Source organism: Camelus ferus, chromosome 23, assembly GCF_009834535.1.
Source record: "Camelus ferus isolate YT-003-E chromosome 23, BCGSAC_Cfer_1.0, whole genome shotgun sequence".
Lineage (NCBI taxonomy): Eukaryota > Metazoa > Chordata > Mammalia > Artiodactyla > Camelidae > Camelus > Camelus ferus.
In genome coordinates this window covers 3020831-3038252 of record NC_045718.1, presented here as the reverse complement: position 1 = coordinate 3038252, position 17422 = coordinate 3020831, and the positions used below count along the sequence as shown (strand labels likewise).

Below are 17422 nucleotides of genomic sequence, written 5' to 3'. Positions count from 1 at the left end.
TGAATTCTAATGTGCCTGAGACACTTTGCATACTCTTAAATATGCAAAATGTCTCTTGGCTCCCTAGAATTCATTCTGACAAGCCTTTATATAGCTCTTATTTAAACTCCTACTTTATTTTTAGGGAGCAGGTACTCCCAGATACTCTGTGAATGGAAGCAACAAAGGGCAGTGTTTATTGATTTGGTTCTTTACCGGAAGGGGGAAAGAAAAAAAAAAAATACACCATACAAAAGAACAATCAAAAGTGGAAGCATGTTTAATATTGCTCTACCATCATCCTGAAAGGCATAATAATTTGAGTTACACATCTGAACTGATTGGAGTTACAGAATCATATCTCCTTTTTGCATTTAACAATATATACAATATAAAATAAATACATTTACACAAATGGACATTTGCTGGAGCACACAGTATGGTACACATCACAAAAATATACAATTGATTGCTTTACAGATGTGAAGCCCATCTACAGCTATAGACAAGGTTTTATTATTATTATTATTCTTTTTACTACTGGCTATAATGCAACTCCTGGATTATTATAAGCAGTTTAAATTTTTTGTCCTTTTACGATCTTTGCACATAAGACTGCCATAAAATGTTTTCCTAGGCAGGTAAACAGAGACGCTTAAATAATTAAAATACAATCACCAACACTCATTTTCTCTTCTATAAGAAAAATAGCAGTTTTAAATTTTTTATATCTTTTATGTTATCATTTAAATGCAAAATAGTGGAATAAATACAACAATCTGATCTGATTGAAACACAAGTGTAACTACAGGTAGTCACACAATCATATTGCTTTAAATAAGAACAAACCTAAAAGAAGCAAAAGAAAAATTAAAATCGTACGGCTAAAACATACGCCTTTATAACTGTCCGAAACTTCACATTAAGTAAATGGTCTTGCTTGAAACTTGAAAAAACTTACCTCAAGCGAGGTTTAAGATGAGCAATTTATCCTAAAGCCCGTGCAGTTCTTTTAGATCTACGTTTGAGTTGCGTTTCCTATTTGTGAGATACGTGTTCTTTTGTAATGCCGCGAGTCAATTAAACTGAAAACTAAAAATTGTACTTCCTTCTGTTCACATCTTTTCATCTCTCCATCTTGTGTTTTCAGTTGGTTGGTTCTTACTTCTGAAGCCCAAGTACTTTAATGTGACACAGTGAAAACAACGTATATAGTGTATATATTTTATTTATACATATAGTGTGGTTGAATAGTAGCAACTTAAACCCTGCACAAACTTTCTGGAAAATAACCTGTTTAAACACTTACGTATATAAATAATCTTATAGAATCAGCACCTTTTTATTTTTATCCCAGGAGTTGTATTTTCTGTTGTTACTTTTAAAGGGACGTGCCAATTTCTGAACTCCTATCACAGCTATAAATTTCAAGTTATTGACCATCTGAATGAATTGCTAATGATGATTTATCTAGAATCACACTACAGTCACTTCTCTACTGAGAAACCACAATCTACGATATAGTCCCATATAGCTAATGATAGATACACAGTATTCCTAGCACTGGGCTGATGAAACATCGACCCAGGGTATTTTGTTTAAAGCACACAAAGTAGCAATAGTTTTGGAAACGTGTCCGCACCAAAAAAGTTTTGCAACAACACAGAGCGAGTTAATAACAACAGCTGAGAGATGATCGAGTGAAAGCCATATATACAGCATTTAAAAATTAGACTTATCTATATTCTTGAAATATTCAAAGTTTTATTTCTAAGCTATACATTGGTATTCTATAATAAACCATTAGAGAAATTATTCCTTGTTTTGAAAATATTATTATGATTTTGATGTGTATCTGTTTGTAGTGAATACTTGTTTGGAGTTTCAATCTCTTAATTATTATTAGGAAGAACCTTATTAATGGTAAGGAATAGAATATACTACTGTAGTCTCCTGAGGAATTGTACATCCAATATTGTCTCTAATTCTACCCTGTGTCTAAAAGCACACACCACAAGAATCCAAACACCACGAGAAGAACAAGACAACAGTCTTTGAATGCAACATAAATTCAGAAAAGCACAGCAAACATGAAACATTGAAAAGCTGAACTACATTTCTTTTGTTTGTTAGGATTACAATTTTAATTACATCTGTGTACATAGAATAAGACTGTTCACATAGTACAGGGAGCAGCTACTAACACTGGTCCATTGGTATAGCATTTGATGGAGGTTACTGTTTACTGGTTGTTCAGCGACTGCAGATTTCGGGGGCATCTAATTGATTTCTTCATTAGATTACACCTCTTAACAGTCTGGAACCTGACTGACTTTCTTGCTGTGACAATACTGGTGGAAAAGCCCATAGAGTGGCTTATTCGCTCTTGGTAAAAACTGCAGATTAATTTAAACAAACATTCCTAAATGAATAAACTCATATAGGTTTAGGTTTTAGAATTTGGTCAGGCGTCTGCTGTCTTTGATGATTTTTTGTTTTTGTTTTTGTTTTTTTTCAAATTCTGGCATTTGCCTTATTGCCTCTTAAATGAATACTGGCTCACAGCTCCTTCTGGGACAAGGTCTGTAACTTTGCAAACAGGCAGTATCTCATTCCTAACCACCGCAGCAGCTAGAAATCATATGGCAACTGCACCTCCCGGGTGGAGAGGTGCACTCCTGATAATTCTACGGATCTGTATTCCGTGTGCGGTGCTTACGTGTGTGACCATGCGAAGTCACTGTAGGTGTAATCTAATCCTTTGTGTCAGTGGACATTTAAGTAAACTGGAGCTCGTGTTAAGAAATTGATGTTTGGGACCAGACTGGCACACAACATAAATTGCATCCGTGATAATATGCACCTTCCCTTCAACTATTGCTTGAGTAAGTTAAATCCCCATATTAATAAATGGCTGAAAAGTGGTAAAGCTGGTACAAAAAAATCTCCATTTGTAAGAAGAAATGAAACATTTTTAAAAATCTTCCTTCAGGATTCATTTGTCCTTCATTAGTGTTCATAATTGTTCAAAGCCAGCACAAAATTGCAGTATTCTTATTTCTCTTTAGTATTGCATGAATGAATAAAGCTTAAACTATTCCCTGAAAAAGTTACATAGTAGCTAAACTAACAAATACCTGGAAGACTTGAAAAAACAATTAAGGAATCAAATGGCTGTAACTGATCTAGATGGGAAAGCAATGATAAGAAGCAGCCGATGCAAAGTGGCTGAAGTCGTCTAATTAGAGGCTGCTCCCGTGGAATCTAATACTGCACTCAGTCAATTTGTTTCCGTTGCGCTGTACTTTCAGGTACGTTGGTTCTCTCTCTTTGATTCCTTAGTCACTGGGGACCTTATGGTTCACAAGAAGTTCACTGGTATCCATATTATGGATCTCCATCCTTTGGCAGGGCTGGCTTCCATCTCTCTCCAATTAGAGACCTCTTTTAAAAGTTCAGCAGCAGAAGGAAGGAAGGAAAGAAAGAAGGGAGGGAGGGAGGGAAAGGAAAGAAAGGAAGGGAAATTTTCTTACAACTAGAGCTATTAAAATATAAAAGAAATGGGGAGGATGAGAAAAGAGGGAGGAAAAAGGCAAGAGGGGAAGGAAGGAAGGGAGGAAATGAGAGAGAGAGGGAACCAGCAATGAAGGAAGCAAGAAATGAAGGGTAGGAGGAATAAGGCAGGGAGAAAAAAAACAAAGAGGAAAAAAAAAAAGGGAGAAAAGATGAGATAAGGTACAAAGAAACTCATCAGGGAGATGCGGAGGCGTCTGAAAGCTGCTTCGTTGTCTCGCTGCTAAGTTATCAGGGCAGTCTGTTGATTTCTCATGTTGTTAACTAAACTCTACGTTTCTTCAACATCACTCTTGGGTTGATTTTTCCCTTTTTCAGCGTGCAGGATAGGATGGCCCAGGAAGCTTTTAGTCAGACCTTGGCCTCCAGCATTTCCAAAAAAAGTTTGTGCATGGGGACTTTGCCTTCCAGTTTGATGTTGTAGAAGTGCTGCACTGCCTTGGTGGAGGTCTGCCTCAGGAGGGGCAGCGTCATCAGCATCTTCCCAGCCCTGCGAGGGTCTTCCATGTGCTGGCCGGCCTCGTAATCCTGCAGGGCCTCGTGGAGGACGTCCTGAAGCTTCTGAACGGCTTCGACATCTTCTATGTGCATGGAGTCTGCGCGACAAGGCGGAAGTACAAACAACAGCATTAATAATAATAAACACCTCTGCAGACGAGAGTTATGAAATGGCCGTCTTATTCTTCAACCTCTCTATGCTGTGATTTGCTCGGAGACACTCACATTTCCAAAATCTCGATTTTATTTTTCTAAATTTCACTCTAGTAGATCATTTCCAATACTGACTTAGAACATGGGAATGACTACAAAACATCCAATATTTAAAACACTAGAGTTTTTTTTCCCCTCCTGAGACTGAGCAAGAGAAGGCTTTGTTTTAACAGATTATAATCTTAGCTGTTTATATATATATATATATATATATATATATATATATATATATATATATATTTCTTGTTGTTTAATTTATGTATTATTCATGTATTTATTCATTCATTCAACAATTATAAAAGGCCATCTATTTAAAAAGTTATTCTAAGTGCTGTTGAGGGAAAGCTGTCTAAAATTCAGATCTTGTGTACAAAAAGCCCATATTTACCAAAAGGCAAAAAAAAAAAAAAAAAAAGTTGATAACCAAAATTTTAAGAACTCCATGTATATACACTGGCTCTAGCACTATGTTCTGTACACAGAAATCCCAATAAATTGCTCATCCTTTCAGGATTTTTAGTGTACTGTTAACAGTTCATTAAAGCCTCCTTACATAGTCCGCTTCTCTACAGAAAAACAAATGAACTCTTTAGATTAATGAATTCTGAAATACTTTTCACACTTGTGAAGGTGAACTTTGGCCTTAAGTGACTAATTTGAAAATCGAATTCAGTCAAGCAAGGAAAGGGTTAACAGGGTTGCCACAATTATTCTTGCAAGAAATGTGAGATGTGGAAGAAAAAAAATAAAAGTTACAGCTCTAGCTCTAAAACAGACACTTAATTATATACAAGTTTGAATCATTTAGCACGTTTTATTGATTCTGATGACAGTTTATCTGTTAATTACACATAATGGAGTCTTTGGGGGATTCTTCATGTTTAATAATTCTAGTTCTCTGAGAATGCAGAGCTCTAAGATATATGTAGTTAGCCTAATCTTTCCTATAATTCAAATATCAGATCACATGCACAAAAAGAGAGAGGACATGTAGTTTACAATCAAGTAGCTAAACATATGATCAAAAAAATTATAAGAAAGTAATTAAAAATTGATGGTTATAACCAGTAAATGTTCTTAAAACTTCTTTGTATTTTGTTTCCTGTTTTTTCCTTTACATTGTCACTTTAAAGTCATTTCATCACATCATTGGTGAACTGACCACCTTTCACTTGGGGTGGTTAATAACATGTTTCTTTAAAAGAGTTGTGAATAATCTGGATTATAGCTGTTTATAAGTGTTTACTACTGAAGACTCGATTTCTGCCTGGTGGAGCCAAAAGAAGGAATTCTTCCAGGTTGGAAATGTTGATGGTGGGTCCTGGAGTGGAACTCAAGATTTCCCCCAACATTTACCCTGGCCTTTCCTGATGGAATATTTCTACCTAAGCTTCCTCCAATCTGGTTCCTTTCACCCTAGTAACCCCATCCACTTCCTGCGTGTCTTCTCTTAGAAACAAGCACACAGAATTTCCAAAGTTGTCCAGGGGTGGGTAATGTAAATGACAAAAACATCGTCTTGGAGATGACAACATATTTTGATATTTTTCTTTCTATGCACTGAAATGCTGTCTGAAGGGAAAATGGTGGGCATGGACACACACTAATGGCGAATGTCTAGGTACAAAAAAGACTGACCTTGGACATAAGGGAATGGTAATGAAATAGACTTGGGTACCCAACTTGTCCTGGGACTAAAAGTGAGCACGCGAAGTGAAAACAGAGGGGAAGAAATGGATGAGGAAAAAAGGAACTGCATTCTTTACAGACAAAATTGAAACAAAATAACTATTTTCCAATCAGACTGATTTTTGAAAAAGCAGAATAAATATTATAAATATACTATTTTTAAGTCCTCATTTTGGGTGAGGCCCCTGATGTGACCATTGCCTCATTCACCTCCCAACCTCTCTGCAAGCAGGTGGCACTGCTACCAAGTGTCAGAGTAGGCTTAAACTCAGATTTCTTTGAATCACAGTGTGCTGCCAAAATTTGTAACAGTGGACATGGTAGCCCCACCCTCCCTTTTTCTTTAAGAATTGAAATGATCCTCTGAGCTCATCTCACTCCACCTTCCATCTTCATCAAGAATCTTCTCTACAATATTCTAATGAAGACATTGCCAATTGTCTGCAGAGCATCTTACTTTATAAGGGACAGAACTAATTGTTAAAAATGTCTTCTTCATATTTTCCCAAATCTGCCTCCAACTTCCATCCTGGGGTCCTGGTTCTAACTACTGGAACAGTACAAGATATATTTCCTTCTTCGACATGGCGGATCTTTAAATGCTTGAAGTCAGCTGTACAGTCACCTCACCTCTGACCCCTGTCCCCCCTAAGTCTTGCCTTCCCCACTCCTCTTGCCCGGCAGGAGATATATTACAGGATGTCACAGGAAATGAGGCGAGAACAAATAGCAGAGAGATATGCTCACAAACAGCAATTAAGACTTCAAACTATTCTTTAAAGGCTGTGATTTAGCTTGAGAGATTTAAAATGATTTAATCAAATTACTATGATAATTTAACTTCTCATTTACAGAAAAGATTCTAACTCGTTTTAGCTTTGCCCATTCTCGGATCTGCTTATACTTTAAATGCAAGCTCACTAAATCTGAACTATTTAATTAGACTATGATTCAGCTGGCAGACTGCTGAAGAAAATATTAATCTCCATTAGGGATCCTAGTTCAAGTTCTGGCTCCTTGGCTTTCATCTCTGTTTTGTTCTTTGGGCTAAATTTATACATTTATGCCAAGCTCAATAGAACTGGCATTACTTTATGTAATTATTTAACTTTGGTTGTCGGTACTGAGTTGGTTTTTTTTTTTTTTCACTTTATGTTTTAAAGGAAATTGCCCCAGCATTTGTGCTAATGGGAGCCCGCTAAACTTAATAATGGAAATCATAGGTTTATGAACTAACTAGACAGGGCAGAGCTGAACATTAAAAATGCCACGTGAGTTTAAAAAAAAAAAAAAAAGACAGGATGCCCTGGCCCAAGACTACATTTATTAAATCAAAAAGTTGGAGCTGGATGCAAAACATCAGTATTTTTCAAAATCTAGGTGATTCTATGGCCAAGCCAGGGTTGAGACCCACTGAAGTAGACACTAAGATAAACAAATGCTATTCTAAAAATAATCAAGATTTCAAAAGATAACCAGAGTTCAAGTGATATGAATAGTGCCACTCAGATATGAAGTTTCAACATCCAATAATGAAATAGAACTCTTTTGTTAAATTCCAGTATTTCCCCACGTAAAGTGGAATCCAAAAGGGACATGTCTAGCTCAGATCATTTATTTTGAGAAGACAGTTAAATATCCTTATACCTATAGCTGCAAAATTCAGAGACTTAGAGCCATAGCAAAAGAAGATTTTATTTTTATATCTTACCTGGAATAAACACTGCCCTTCTCTAACGGTAAAAATACCAATTACTGTCCCATTGGGCAGAGCTACTCCAGAATGCCCAAGCTCTTTTTGGGAACTGTCTTCAGGACTTGGAACTCATCCTTGGCAATATTTTCTCAATGGTGCCAAATCTTATTTTGAGGATAGAATGGAATATTAGAAATAGACACAGCATATTCAGTCAAGTCTAGCACCTACTATAAACCAACACTCAGAGTAACCTTTTCTGTGGAACACACAGGCACTGATTTTCTTCAGCGTTTGTAAGCTGCCGACACCAAGAGAGGTAGTAAAGGCAGAGCCGATGTGACTCTCTAATCACCCAAGGAGTGAAACACACTATGATGAAAAAGACAGCAACGTGAGCAAACGTCTTTTTGCTAAAAGGGAATTTGCATCTCCAAATTTCTATATACAATTATAAGGAGTCTAACAAAGTGATCCTCTCAGTTACATCGGCTGAGATCCAAGGCACCTGGGTTGACTGCCATGGCTAACGGCTCTTGATTAACATAGATGGTTAGACTTATACTTTTTAAAAATATGCCAATCATAATGCTTTGATTAAAAATACGTCAACTGTATTCCAGGATGGTAGCAGTGGTGGCAGCAAAAACTTTTACTCTCTCCAAATCTGCACATGAAAGAACAGAGCAACTAAACAGCAAAACTGAAAACCCACAGACAACATTTAGCAAAAAAATCTAAGTGAACAGATATTCCCCAAATACACACACACACAAACACACACACACAAAACCAGTATTATAGTGTGTCTGTGTGTGTGTTCCTAGCTCTGTCCACTGAAGGGGCCTAGGAAGGTTGGCCAACCCAGGAATGCAGTAATGAGTACCACTAGCCCCCAGGTTGTAATCGAATTCCATGCCCCAGCCAGGAAATATTTAAGATGAGTATGGAACTTCTTGTCATAAGAAAGGAAAGACAGTATCTACAACTACTAAGTCATTCAAAAAGATGCCAGATGCTAACCTGAAGAGGGTCCCTCTGACCCAAATGGGGAAATTTAAACTTTAAAAAGAATTAAAATTGCAATTGATTGAAATTCATCAAATATATTTAAATACATGTCTTTACAATGACATGAAAAAGACAGGGTGCCCATTCTTCACCTTGAAACCTGGTGAATAGGTGGAAATAGTCAAGCATTTACCTTGCCTTTCCTATGCAGCCTGTATCATTGGTAACCAAATAAGAGATGAGAGAAAGCATTTCTTTGTGTAAGTATCCCAACTACTGAGTGAAAAAAGAATTGTTAAAATTACAAATCGTCGTGAATTGAGGGCATGAGCACCAATGGCTGCTACTGTCACTAGAAGAGAGACAATGAGGCATTATATGCCCCCTAGAGAACAACACCCCACCCATAGGTCTAGAAACCAAATCTGATTAAACCCTTTGGATCCCACTGCCAATTTGTACAAGATGCAAAGTGCAGAGAAACATGCTGAGCTGCACCTCGAACATGTGCTCTGTAAAGTGCAGACTGTGGGGGATTCTGCCAGTCAAATGCCCTGGCTTTGCAACAGATGAACTATAAGAACGTGAAAATGAAAGAGGAACTTTTATACTATTGTGGGAAGGGAGGCGACAGAGATTGGGACAAGACACACAGGAGAGTTTCCGGGATACCTCACAAAGTTTTATTTCTTATTTATTTATTTATTTATTTATTGGTTGGGGAAGGTAATTAGATTTATTTAGCATTTATTTATTTTTAGAGGAGGTACTGGGGATTGAACCTATGACCTCATGCATGCTAAGCATGTGCTCTACCACTAGAGCTATACCCTCCCCCCAAAGTTTTATTTCTTGACCTTGCTTATATATCCAATGTGGTAGGCAGCAAACAGCTCCAAAGATATCCAGGTAGTCCATCCCTGGGCCCTGAATGTTACCTTATGTGGCAAAATGGACTTCAAAGTTTAGGATTTAGGACACTGTGATATGGGACAGTATCCTAAATTATCTAGGTCGGCCATCAGTGAAATCAAGTATCCTTCTAAGAGGGGGGCAAAGGAAGAAGAAGGCAATGTTGCCACTGAAGCAAAATGGCACAGGGATGGCTTTGAAGATAAAGGGAGGGGCCGTGGGCAAGGATTGCAAGGAACACCACAGTAGAAGCTGGAAAAGGCCAGGAATCAGGTTCTTCCTTAGAGCTTCCAGAGCGAGTGTGGCCCTGTCCACACCTTGTCTTTAACTTGGTGAAATTGATTACGGACCTCTGACCTCCAGAACCCTGGGAGAAACAATGTGTGCCGCTCAAAGCCACCACGTTGCAGTGGCTTGCTAGAGCAGCCAGAGGAAACAAATACACTCATTAAGTCACACATTTGGTTTGGGGTGGGGGGGCTGTGTTTTCTTAATCTATGTTTTAGTTCACATTAAAATGGTGAAAGAGATAGAGAGAGAGATGGGTAGTGAGAAAGCTGATGTAAAGGTCCCTTCTAGAAAGTAGTGAGTGGAGCAGAATTCCTATCAAGACTATGGAAGCACCCGGCAGAAACACCTAGGGAGCTGTTCACATATCAAGCAGGAGGTTGACTCAGAAGACCATCCAGGTCTTTTCCAGCCCAAGAAGTCATAATTCTAACATTGGAAATCATGATGATAACTCCGATTTTGTGCTTAACCATGGTGAGATAGGACTTTCGATTTTCTAGCTGTGCATTGACACACACACACACTTTTTTGGAGGCCTGGTTCCTCGGTTCTTGCTCGGGCTATCAGGCCTGCCTTCCCCTACATTTACACCAGCCCCAGGGTCACTCTCACACTGTATTTATATAAAATGTTAAACCACGGAGGACCCTCGTGGCCCATTCTTTCTTTCCCAGGCTCCCCTTTCAAATCGCAAGTTATTATTTGTTCTGTGTATCTGGCATAATCGAATTTCCCTGATGTTTTTTTTCTATAACCCTACATGTACCCAAGGCCTTCTCTCTCCCTCTGGTATCTTACCCTTTTCTAGAAGGTTCCTAACTCCTAGTGCTAAAAGTGGTAAAGACAACTATACTCAGGAAGTGAACGCTGATACCAGCTTGGGTGGTAAATATTTCAACCTTCCAGAACATCCTAAATGATCTGCACCATGATCTGCCCATGACCTTTTGTAACAGACTGCTTGTCATATTAAGACCCACAAAAGAAAACAGTGTTATATTATGTCAACTCCTAGGAGTAAAGCAATTTGCAGAAGATCTGATGTGCTGATTACGTAGGATGAAAGCACAGATTCCTGCAGCAAATATTTCCCATATTAGGTAAAGGCACCATGATCACGGAACATGTTAAGAAACATTCGAGAACCAGCTTTATTTTTAAATTTTGAATTATCATAATATGCATGAAACTTAAGAGTTGCATTAAATTAAAAAAAAACAAACTTACTCCCAAAAAGAGCATCCAAAACAAAATTAAAATAATCCAAACAGTGATGGCAGATCTGAGCCAAAACCAAAGAGAAGTAGACCAGGAGATAGAAAGGCATACTACTGATTTCTTATTTGCCTGATAGTATGAATTATGATTTGATCTGGGTAAAAGTTAAGAATAAATATCTACCTGCCACACAAAAAAACCTACCCATATTCATTTTTTACAAAATGCTATAATCTGGTAAACATTTTGTCTCCAATTCTTTTCGTTACTTTCCTGGTTGGTTTTACACTACTATAACTCCAAGAAGACAGAAAGATAAATGAACTTGGGAAAAAATTCTAAACTAAATTTGAAATACTAAATTAGGGTGGCAGATATGAAATTGCAGTGGCTAAAGTCTTATTTATTGACACTTTAAAGATATGGCATATACCTATTTGTGGAATAGAAATCGCTCATTGATAGCGAGGTTCAGAGGGTCCAACCCTCTGCCTCACTGTAGCCACACACCTTCATCAGATCCCTTCTATCCCTTGTACAATGATGCTGGACCTGTGTAACTAAAAGGCATGTTGTGGGAATCACACAAGCTTCCCCAGCAGAGGCCAAACAAATAAAAGAGAAATGTCTACACAAAGAGTCTAAAAAAGGCTAATCTCTTTGACCAATAGCTAAAACTATCTCCTGAGTATCAAACCAGCAAATTCAGTCAAAATTTTGGTAAAATTGTTTGAGAGCCCAGTAGACAGTAAAGAACTGAAGAGGTTTTTCACTAGTTATTTAGATCTGTGATGATGTTAATATCTCTCTATTACAAATTCAGCACAAGTACACACACACACCACACACAAAACATAAGACCAAACCACACAAAAAATATAAGACCAAACTCACCACCCTCTCTTAAAATTAACTGACATAAAAATTTTAGACCAGATAGGAGATATTAGATGGTATTTAATTCACCTGCCTCATTTTACAGAGCAAAAAACAGGTGTCTAAACCATGCATTCTCAAAGAAAGTGAAATTTGGAATTTTAAAATAGGAAAATGATCTCTTTTTTTAGGTAAATTGCATCTCTCTCTCTCTCTCTATATATATATATATACACACACAGGACATAAACAGATATAAAGTATATTTGTGATATTAATATTTTGTTGGGGACTTATTAGGAAAAAAACATATCTAAAGAGCCTATCCTGAGAGAGTGATAATGAAAAAATATTAAGAAACACCAGTCCAAACTTGTATGAGGGCCCAAATAGGCCAATGAAACATGACCCCTGTTCTGGTCTCCAACAAGCAATCATACAGTTTTTATCCCCGGAAATCACACCACATTCTGCACATATACCATTTATCCTTGAGAATGAAATACTGTCATGATGGGGTATAATTACTAATGATTTTAAATTAATGACCAAAATATGATTTGTAGCTTTACTGCAAGAGATGCTATTATCCCAGTAATACTGTGTACAAGTAAAAGGAAAATCAAATTTTACACATGTGGATTCTATTTATTCTTGAAAATGGGTGGGGCTGGCAGGGCTGTAGGTTGGGGGGGTGGGGCGAGGGTGGTAACAGCTGGGATGGGAGGGGCAGCTATGGTGCTTGAAGGTCTCCCGACTTAAGCAAAAGAGAATGATCAGGCTAAAAGTAATTCTTAATCTTACACTGCTTTTAATCTCCCACTATATAAAAATGTATATAATACCCTGGGGCCAGTGGTAACAGTTTCAAACTAATTTTAGACATAAGAATCAACAGAACCAACTGAGGGCACCGAATCGCATGATACACGTTTACCCAAAATGCTTGTAGTAATATTTCACTATATTTTCCCAAAAAGACAGAAAAATTAATGATAGAATCATAGGATTCTCCCAAATGATTCTAGAGATCAGTCTAAACTTCTTGGTGTATATGTGAGAAAGCAGTGTTAAAACTGTGACCTAAATTTTCCTGTTTAAATTCAATCACACAGAGATGTATCAGGGATGTAATCCTGTTCAAGAGGTTGTTGGCACTCCAAAATAGAGAATTTTGTATGTATTTTACAAATTTTAAATGTATTTTAACTGAGGCTGTAAGTTTCTTAACTTTGTAGATGTCTGACTGAAACATTATGCTGTATACCAGAAATTGACACATTGTAAACTGACTATACTTCAATAAAAAAAATGCAAAAAAAAATTGGGACAATTACTTAGGGTTTTCAAGTATTTGAATGTGAGAATTAGACTATTAGCTCATGATAGATTGGTTTTTTGGGCTATATACCTGAAGATAGGGCATGGCTTCCTGGTGTTATAAATATTCCTGAATTCACATGTGACAGAAACAGAGCTACAAAAAATATGACAACCATTATCAAAAAGCCAATGCCCTGTTTCCCAAGCATAAGCACAACATTTATAATTATTGAATAAAGACAGATGTTTAAGATAAACTGGAATTTAGATTAATGAGACAATAGTTGCTAACATCTACAGCCATACAAGGAATGTGAGCTACTTCTATAAATAACACTAAAACAAATTTTTTTCCCCACAAAAAGACACTTACGTTAATCTGAAATTTCTAAACACTAAAAGAAAGTCTACAAGCTTTTGGGGTGTTTATGAAAAATATTCGAATATTTTCATATTGACATGTTTAGGAGTAGTTTAAGAAATGCTGGCTTGGAGCAAGATTGAATTTACAGCTTTATTGCTGTCCTTCAAATGATGGGTCAAAAAGAGGAAATAAAATAGCATCATAGTGGCAGTCTCAAATAAAGTGACTTTCTGAGTGGTTGACTCCAAGCTGAAATGCTGGGGCTTTGGACTGGAGGGCCACCTTTATACAACACAGAAGAGGTGGCACAATTTAGACATGAAAATAGTCCTTGAAGTACTTAATCCTTACTCCTTTATTATGGACTCTGATTCAATTACTTTTTCTTGGCATTAAGAAGCTGAAGAATATTAGAACATGAAGAAATTTCTGTGAAAAAGTGCTACAGAGTACTATGATAAGAGAAAAAGGAGAGGGTTCGTTGACTGTTTTTGGCTTAAAACAAGAAACAGTAAACTGACTAGTTCTTTAAAGACTTTCTAATCACCAGTCACTCCTTGAAAGTAGGTCACTTCCTCCCCCTAACAGCAGAGTATGTGGGATTCGAATATCTATATATCAAAATATTAATGATTATACTTCTAAACAACAGAGACAGAAATGCTGCTGCTAATTAATTCAGGTATTCTAAATTATAATCCATAGCCATAAAGTATGCATCTAACATCTAAAATGATAAAATTTTAGCAATTTTGATGATAAAGTTTTAGCATTGCTCAGCATTCATGATTAGTTAATAATTTAAAAAAGCAATTTGAGACACAAAAGATATAAAACGCCCTGGCTGCATTTTAAAAATAATTAACCAAGTAAATGTATCAAATTAGAATTGCTTATATGATTTCCAAATAAAAAGCCTTCCCAATCCCCTGCTGCAAAATCTTTCATCTAATTATGAGAGATGCTGCAATGTGATGTCCATGCAAACTAATACATTCTCAGAAAATTTCTATCCCATCTCCCACTTTGGCCTTTCAGAGAGCAGGGAAGGGGTTCCTGAAGGTTTGTGACAACAAAGCCATTTGTCATAAGGAATCATATTTTACAGTTTCACAGGGGAGCAGGAGAGAAGTGAATGGTGTGATGAGGAAGAGGACTACGCTTGCAATTAAAAGTGTGAAATGCTAAACTCCATTATGAAGACAAATAGGAAAGTACAACTTCATTGTTGAAAACAATTTCCCTCCCATCAGTCCAAGGATTCATGCATCAATATTGTAGATGAACTGTTAATTACAAAATCAATTAAAAATTATTTCTAAAAACAGTCACGCGTCCCTGGCTCTCAAGGGGGCAATTTGGGCAGAAGGTCTCATCTCACTAGGACCGCGCCAAATCACAAAGTCGTCATCCACAAGTAAGCAAAAGCAATCTGGTTTTTCATTTTTCAGCGCGGCTGAGCCCAGCCTGAGATTGATCGTCACATATGGCCCCAGAAAACAAACTGTCAATACCTTGAATGCTGCAGAATTTGAACAAATAGCCGTCCGCCCATTCAAGCCACTCATTGCATCCCATTTAACAGATTTTATTGACAGTTTCCTTCTTGTAATTAAAGGGAAAACTACTGGCCGGCAACCAAGATAAAGTTCAAAGATAGGGTCAAAACAAAAGCAGATGGAGGGGCACGGTGTGACTGTCAATGGTACATAGCATCAGAGCTTGTTATTGACATGCAGGTATCTAAAGATCAGCACGTCATTAAGGAGGGATCTATCCTGGACTTTATGCAAATGCTGAAAGAGACTTAAGACTACAATAAAGCATCGGGAGAGGCACAAAGGAGAAAACAACAAAGCACCAACGATTTTTACTTATCAGAGGTTGCTCCCTATTTTAATACATTTCAGTTCTAATGTAAAGACCATTTATTCTCATACCTCCTAACCCTTAATGCATAGGTAATACCTTTGAGGGAAACACTCCTTTGGCAGTATTTAACTTGTAGTGAATTCAAGAACAGAAGAAAACTGAGTATTCTATGATAACCAAAATGCAAAGCATCCCTAAATATACCAATGGCAAAATTTGCATTTTCAAGTGGAAAAAATGGTTTGTGTGTGTAACTCACGCTTATTTTCACTTGTGCAAACAAGACAATTTTGTCCTGAGAGGGTCCATTTCCACTACTTCTGCACAAGCTTTTGCTCTGCCATGGTTCAAGTTAGTCAATGAATTAGGTGATTAAAAGTGTCACAGCTTTCAATAAACAAGTAAAATAAATAATTCCCTTTTAATTAATTTTTTTCTACCTTTTCACTAAAAGCCAGAATGATTATAATTTTGCTGACTCGGACAGGATTCGCAACTGGATCTAGCAAATCCCTGAAGAAGAAGTTCAGGGAAGAGGTAAAACTGACATAATAGGAAAACATAACAACGGTCATGTCAATGTGCCGACCTGAATTAGCAAGCGCTATCGCTTTGAGGGTGACAAATTCTTCTTTCTCCAGCTTCATGCTCTTGTATTTCTTCACCAGCTGCAGGATGGCATTATTTAGGTCAAGAAGGCCTGCTAATTTGGACTGGTCTTCATCCATTATGTAATCATCTGCATAGACGAGTTCATCCTCAAAGGAAAGAGACCGGTACACAACACCAAGGATCAGAATTTCCATCCACGCACTCTGCAAAAGGCTCATCTGGTCGGCCAGGGACAGCGTGGAAAAGCCTGTATGACAAGAGGGGAAGAGCGAGTTACTTTAAAGCCATCATTTCATAACGCAACATCAGTTTCACATGGTAGTCGGCTTCTGCGTCGGCACTCAAAACTAGGCTGAGCTTTGATCAGCTGCTCTTAAAATTTCCCCTGGTCATTTTGCAAATGGCAAAGTAAAAGTCACAAACCAGCGTCAACTTGCTGGCATTTTCTCCAGGTTTTATAGACACAGCTGGGAGGGGAACGTCATGAAGAAGGAGGAGTTTTTTTTTTTTTTCTTCTTCCTTTCACTTGGAAAGGAAATATCATGTAATCTTTAAATATACTTGATTTCTGGCAGAAGTCTTTATAAATGTCTTATGGGAAGTCCAATATTCAACTACCTCATATCTAAAACCTACTATTGATAAACAATATAAAAGTAAAAAAAAAAAAAAAAAAAAAGACAAAAGTAAAGGAAAACAATTTAGGCCAGACAGTACAGAGTGCAATTTGGAACTATTTCTCTGTAATAGTCACAAGCCCAGTGAGTGCTGGGTATACTTACACCCAAAAGAGCCTTCTGAATTGGATATTTTGCTCCCACTGATATTTAGCATGAATTCCTTTTTAAAATGGTGATTATTGGTATAAAAAAGGCTGGAATACTTTGCAGCCTGGCCTCCTCACCCAATAGAAAAGCCACAATTTATTCTTTTTTTTTTGTATATCTATCTATCTATCTATAGATATAGATATAGATATAGATATAGATATAGATAGATATATATATAGATATATAGTGAAGTATAGTCAGTTTACAATGTTGTGTCAATTTCTGGTGTACAGCACAATGCTTCAATCATACATGAAACATACATATATTTGTTTTCATATTCTTTTTCACTGTAGGCTACTACAGGATATTGAATAATGTTCCCTGTGCCATACAGTATGAACTTGTTGTTTATCTATTTTACATATATTAGTCAGTATCTGCAAATCTTGAACTCCCAACTTATCCCTTCCCACTCCCTTTCTCCCCTGGTAACCATAAGTTTGTTTTCTATGTCTGTGAGTC

General features: G+C 37.1%; 1 protein-coding gene across 15 annotated transcripts in view; it reads right to left on the bottom strand.

The window, feature by feature from the left end:
- Positions 1-253: 253 nt before the first annotated feature.
- ESRRG (estrogen related receptor gamma) overlaps positions 254-17422 on the bottom strand; it is a 580472-nt gene continuing 563303 nt past the window's right edge. For 13 of the 15 annotated variants that reach the window (XM_032466768.1, XM_032466760.1, XM_032466757.1 and 10 more), the window contains 2 exons: positions 16105-16374; positions 3904-4148 (listed from right to left, as the gene is read on the bottom strand). In XM_032466768.1, coding sequence (XP_032322659.1) covers positions 3904-4148; positions 16105-16374 — 515 coding nt within the window. Of the gene's footprint in view, positions 4149-15897; positions 16375-17422 lie in introns of those variants that run through there. The other 2 variants (XM_032466767.1, XM_014562156.2) reach the window with 2 other exon arrangements.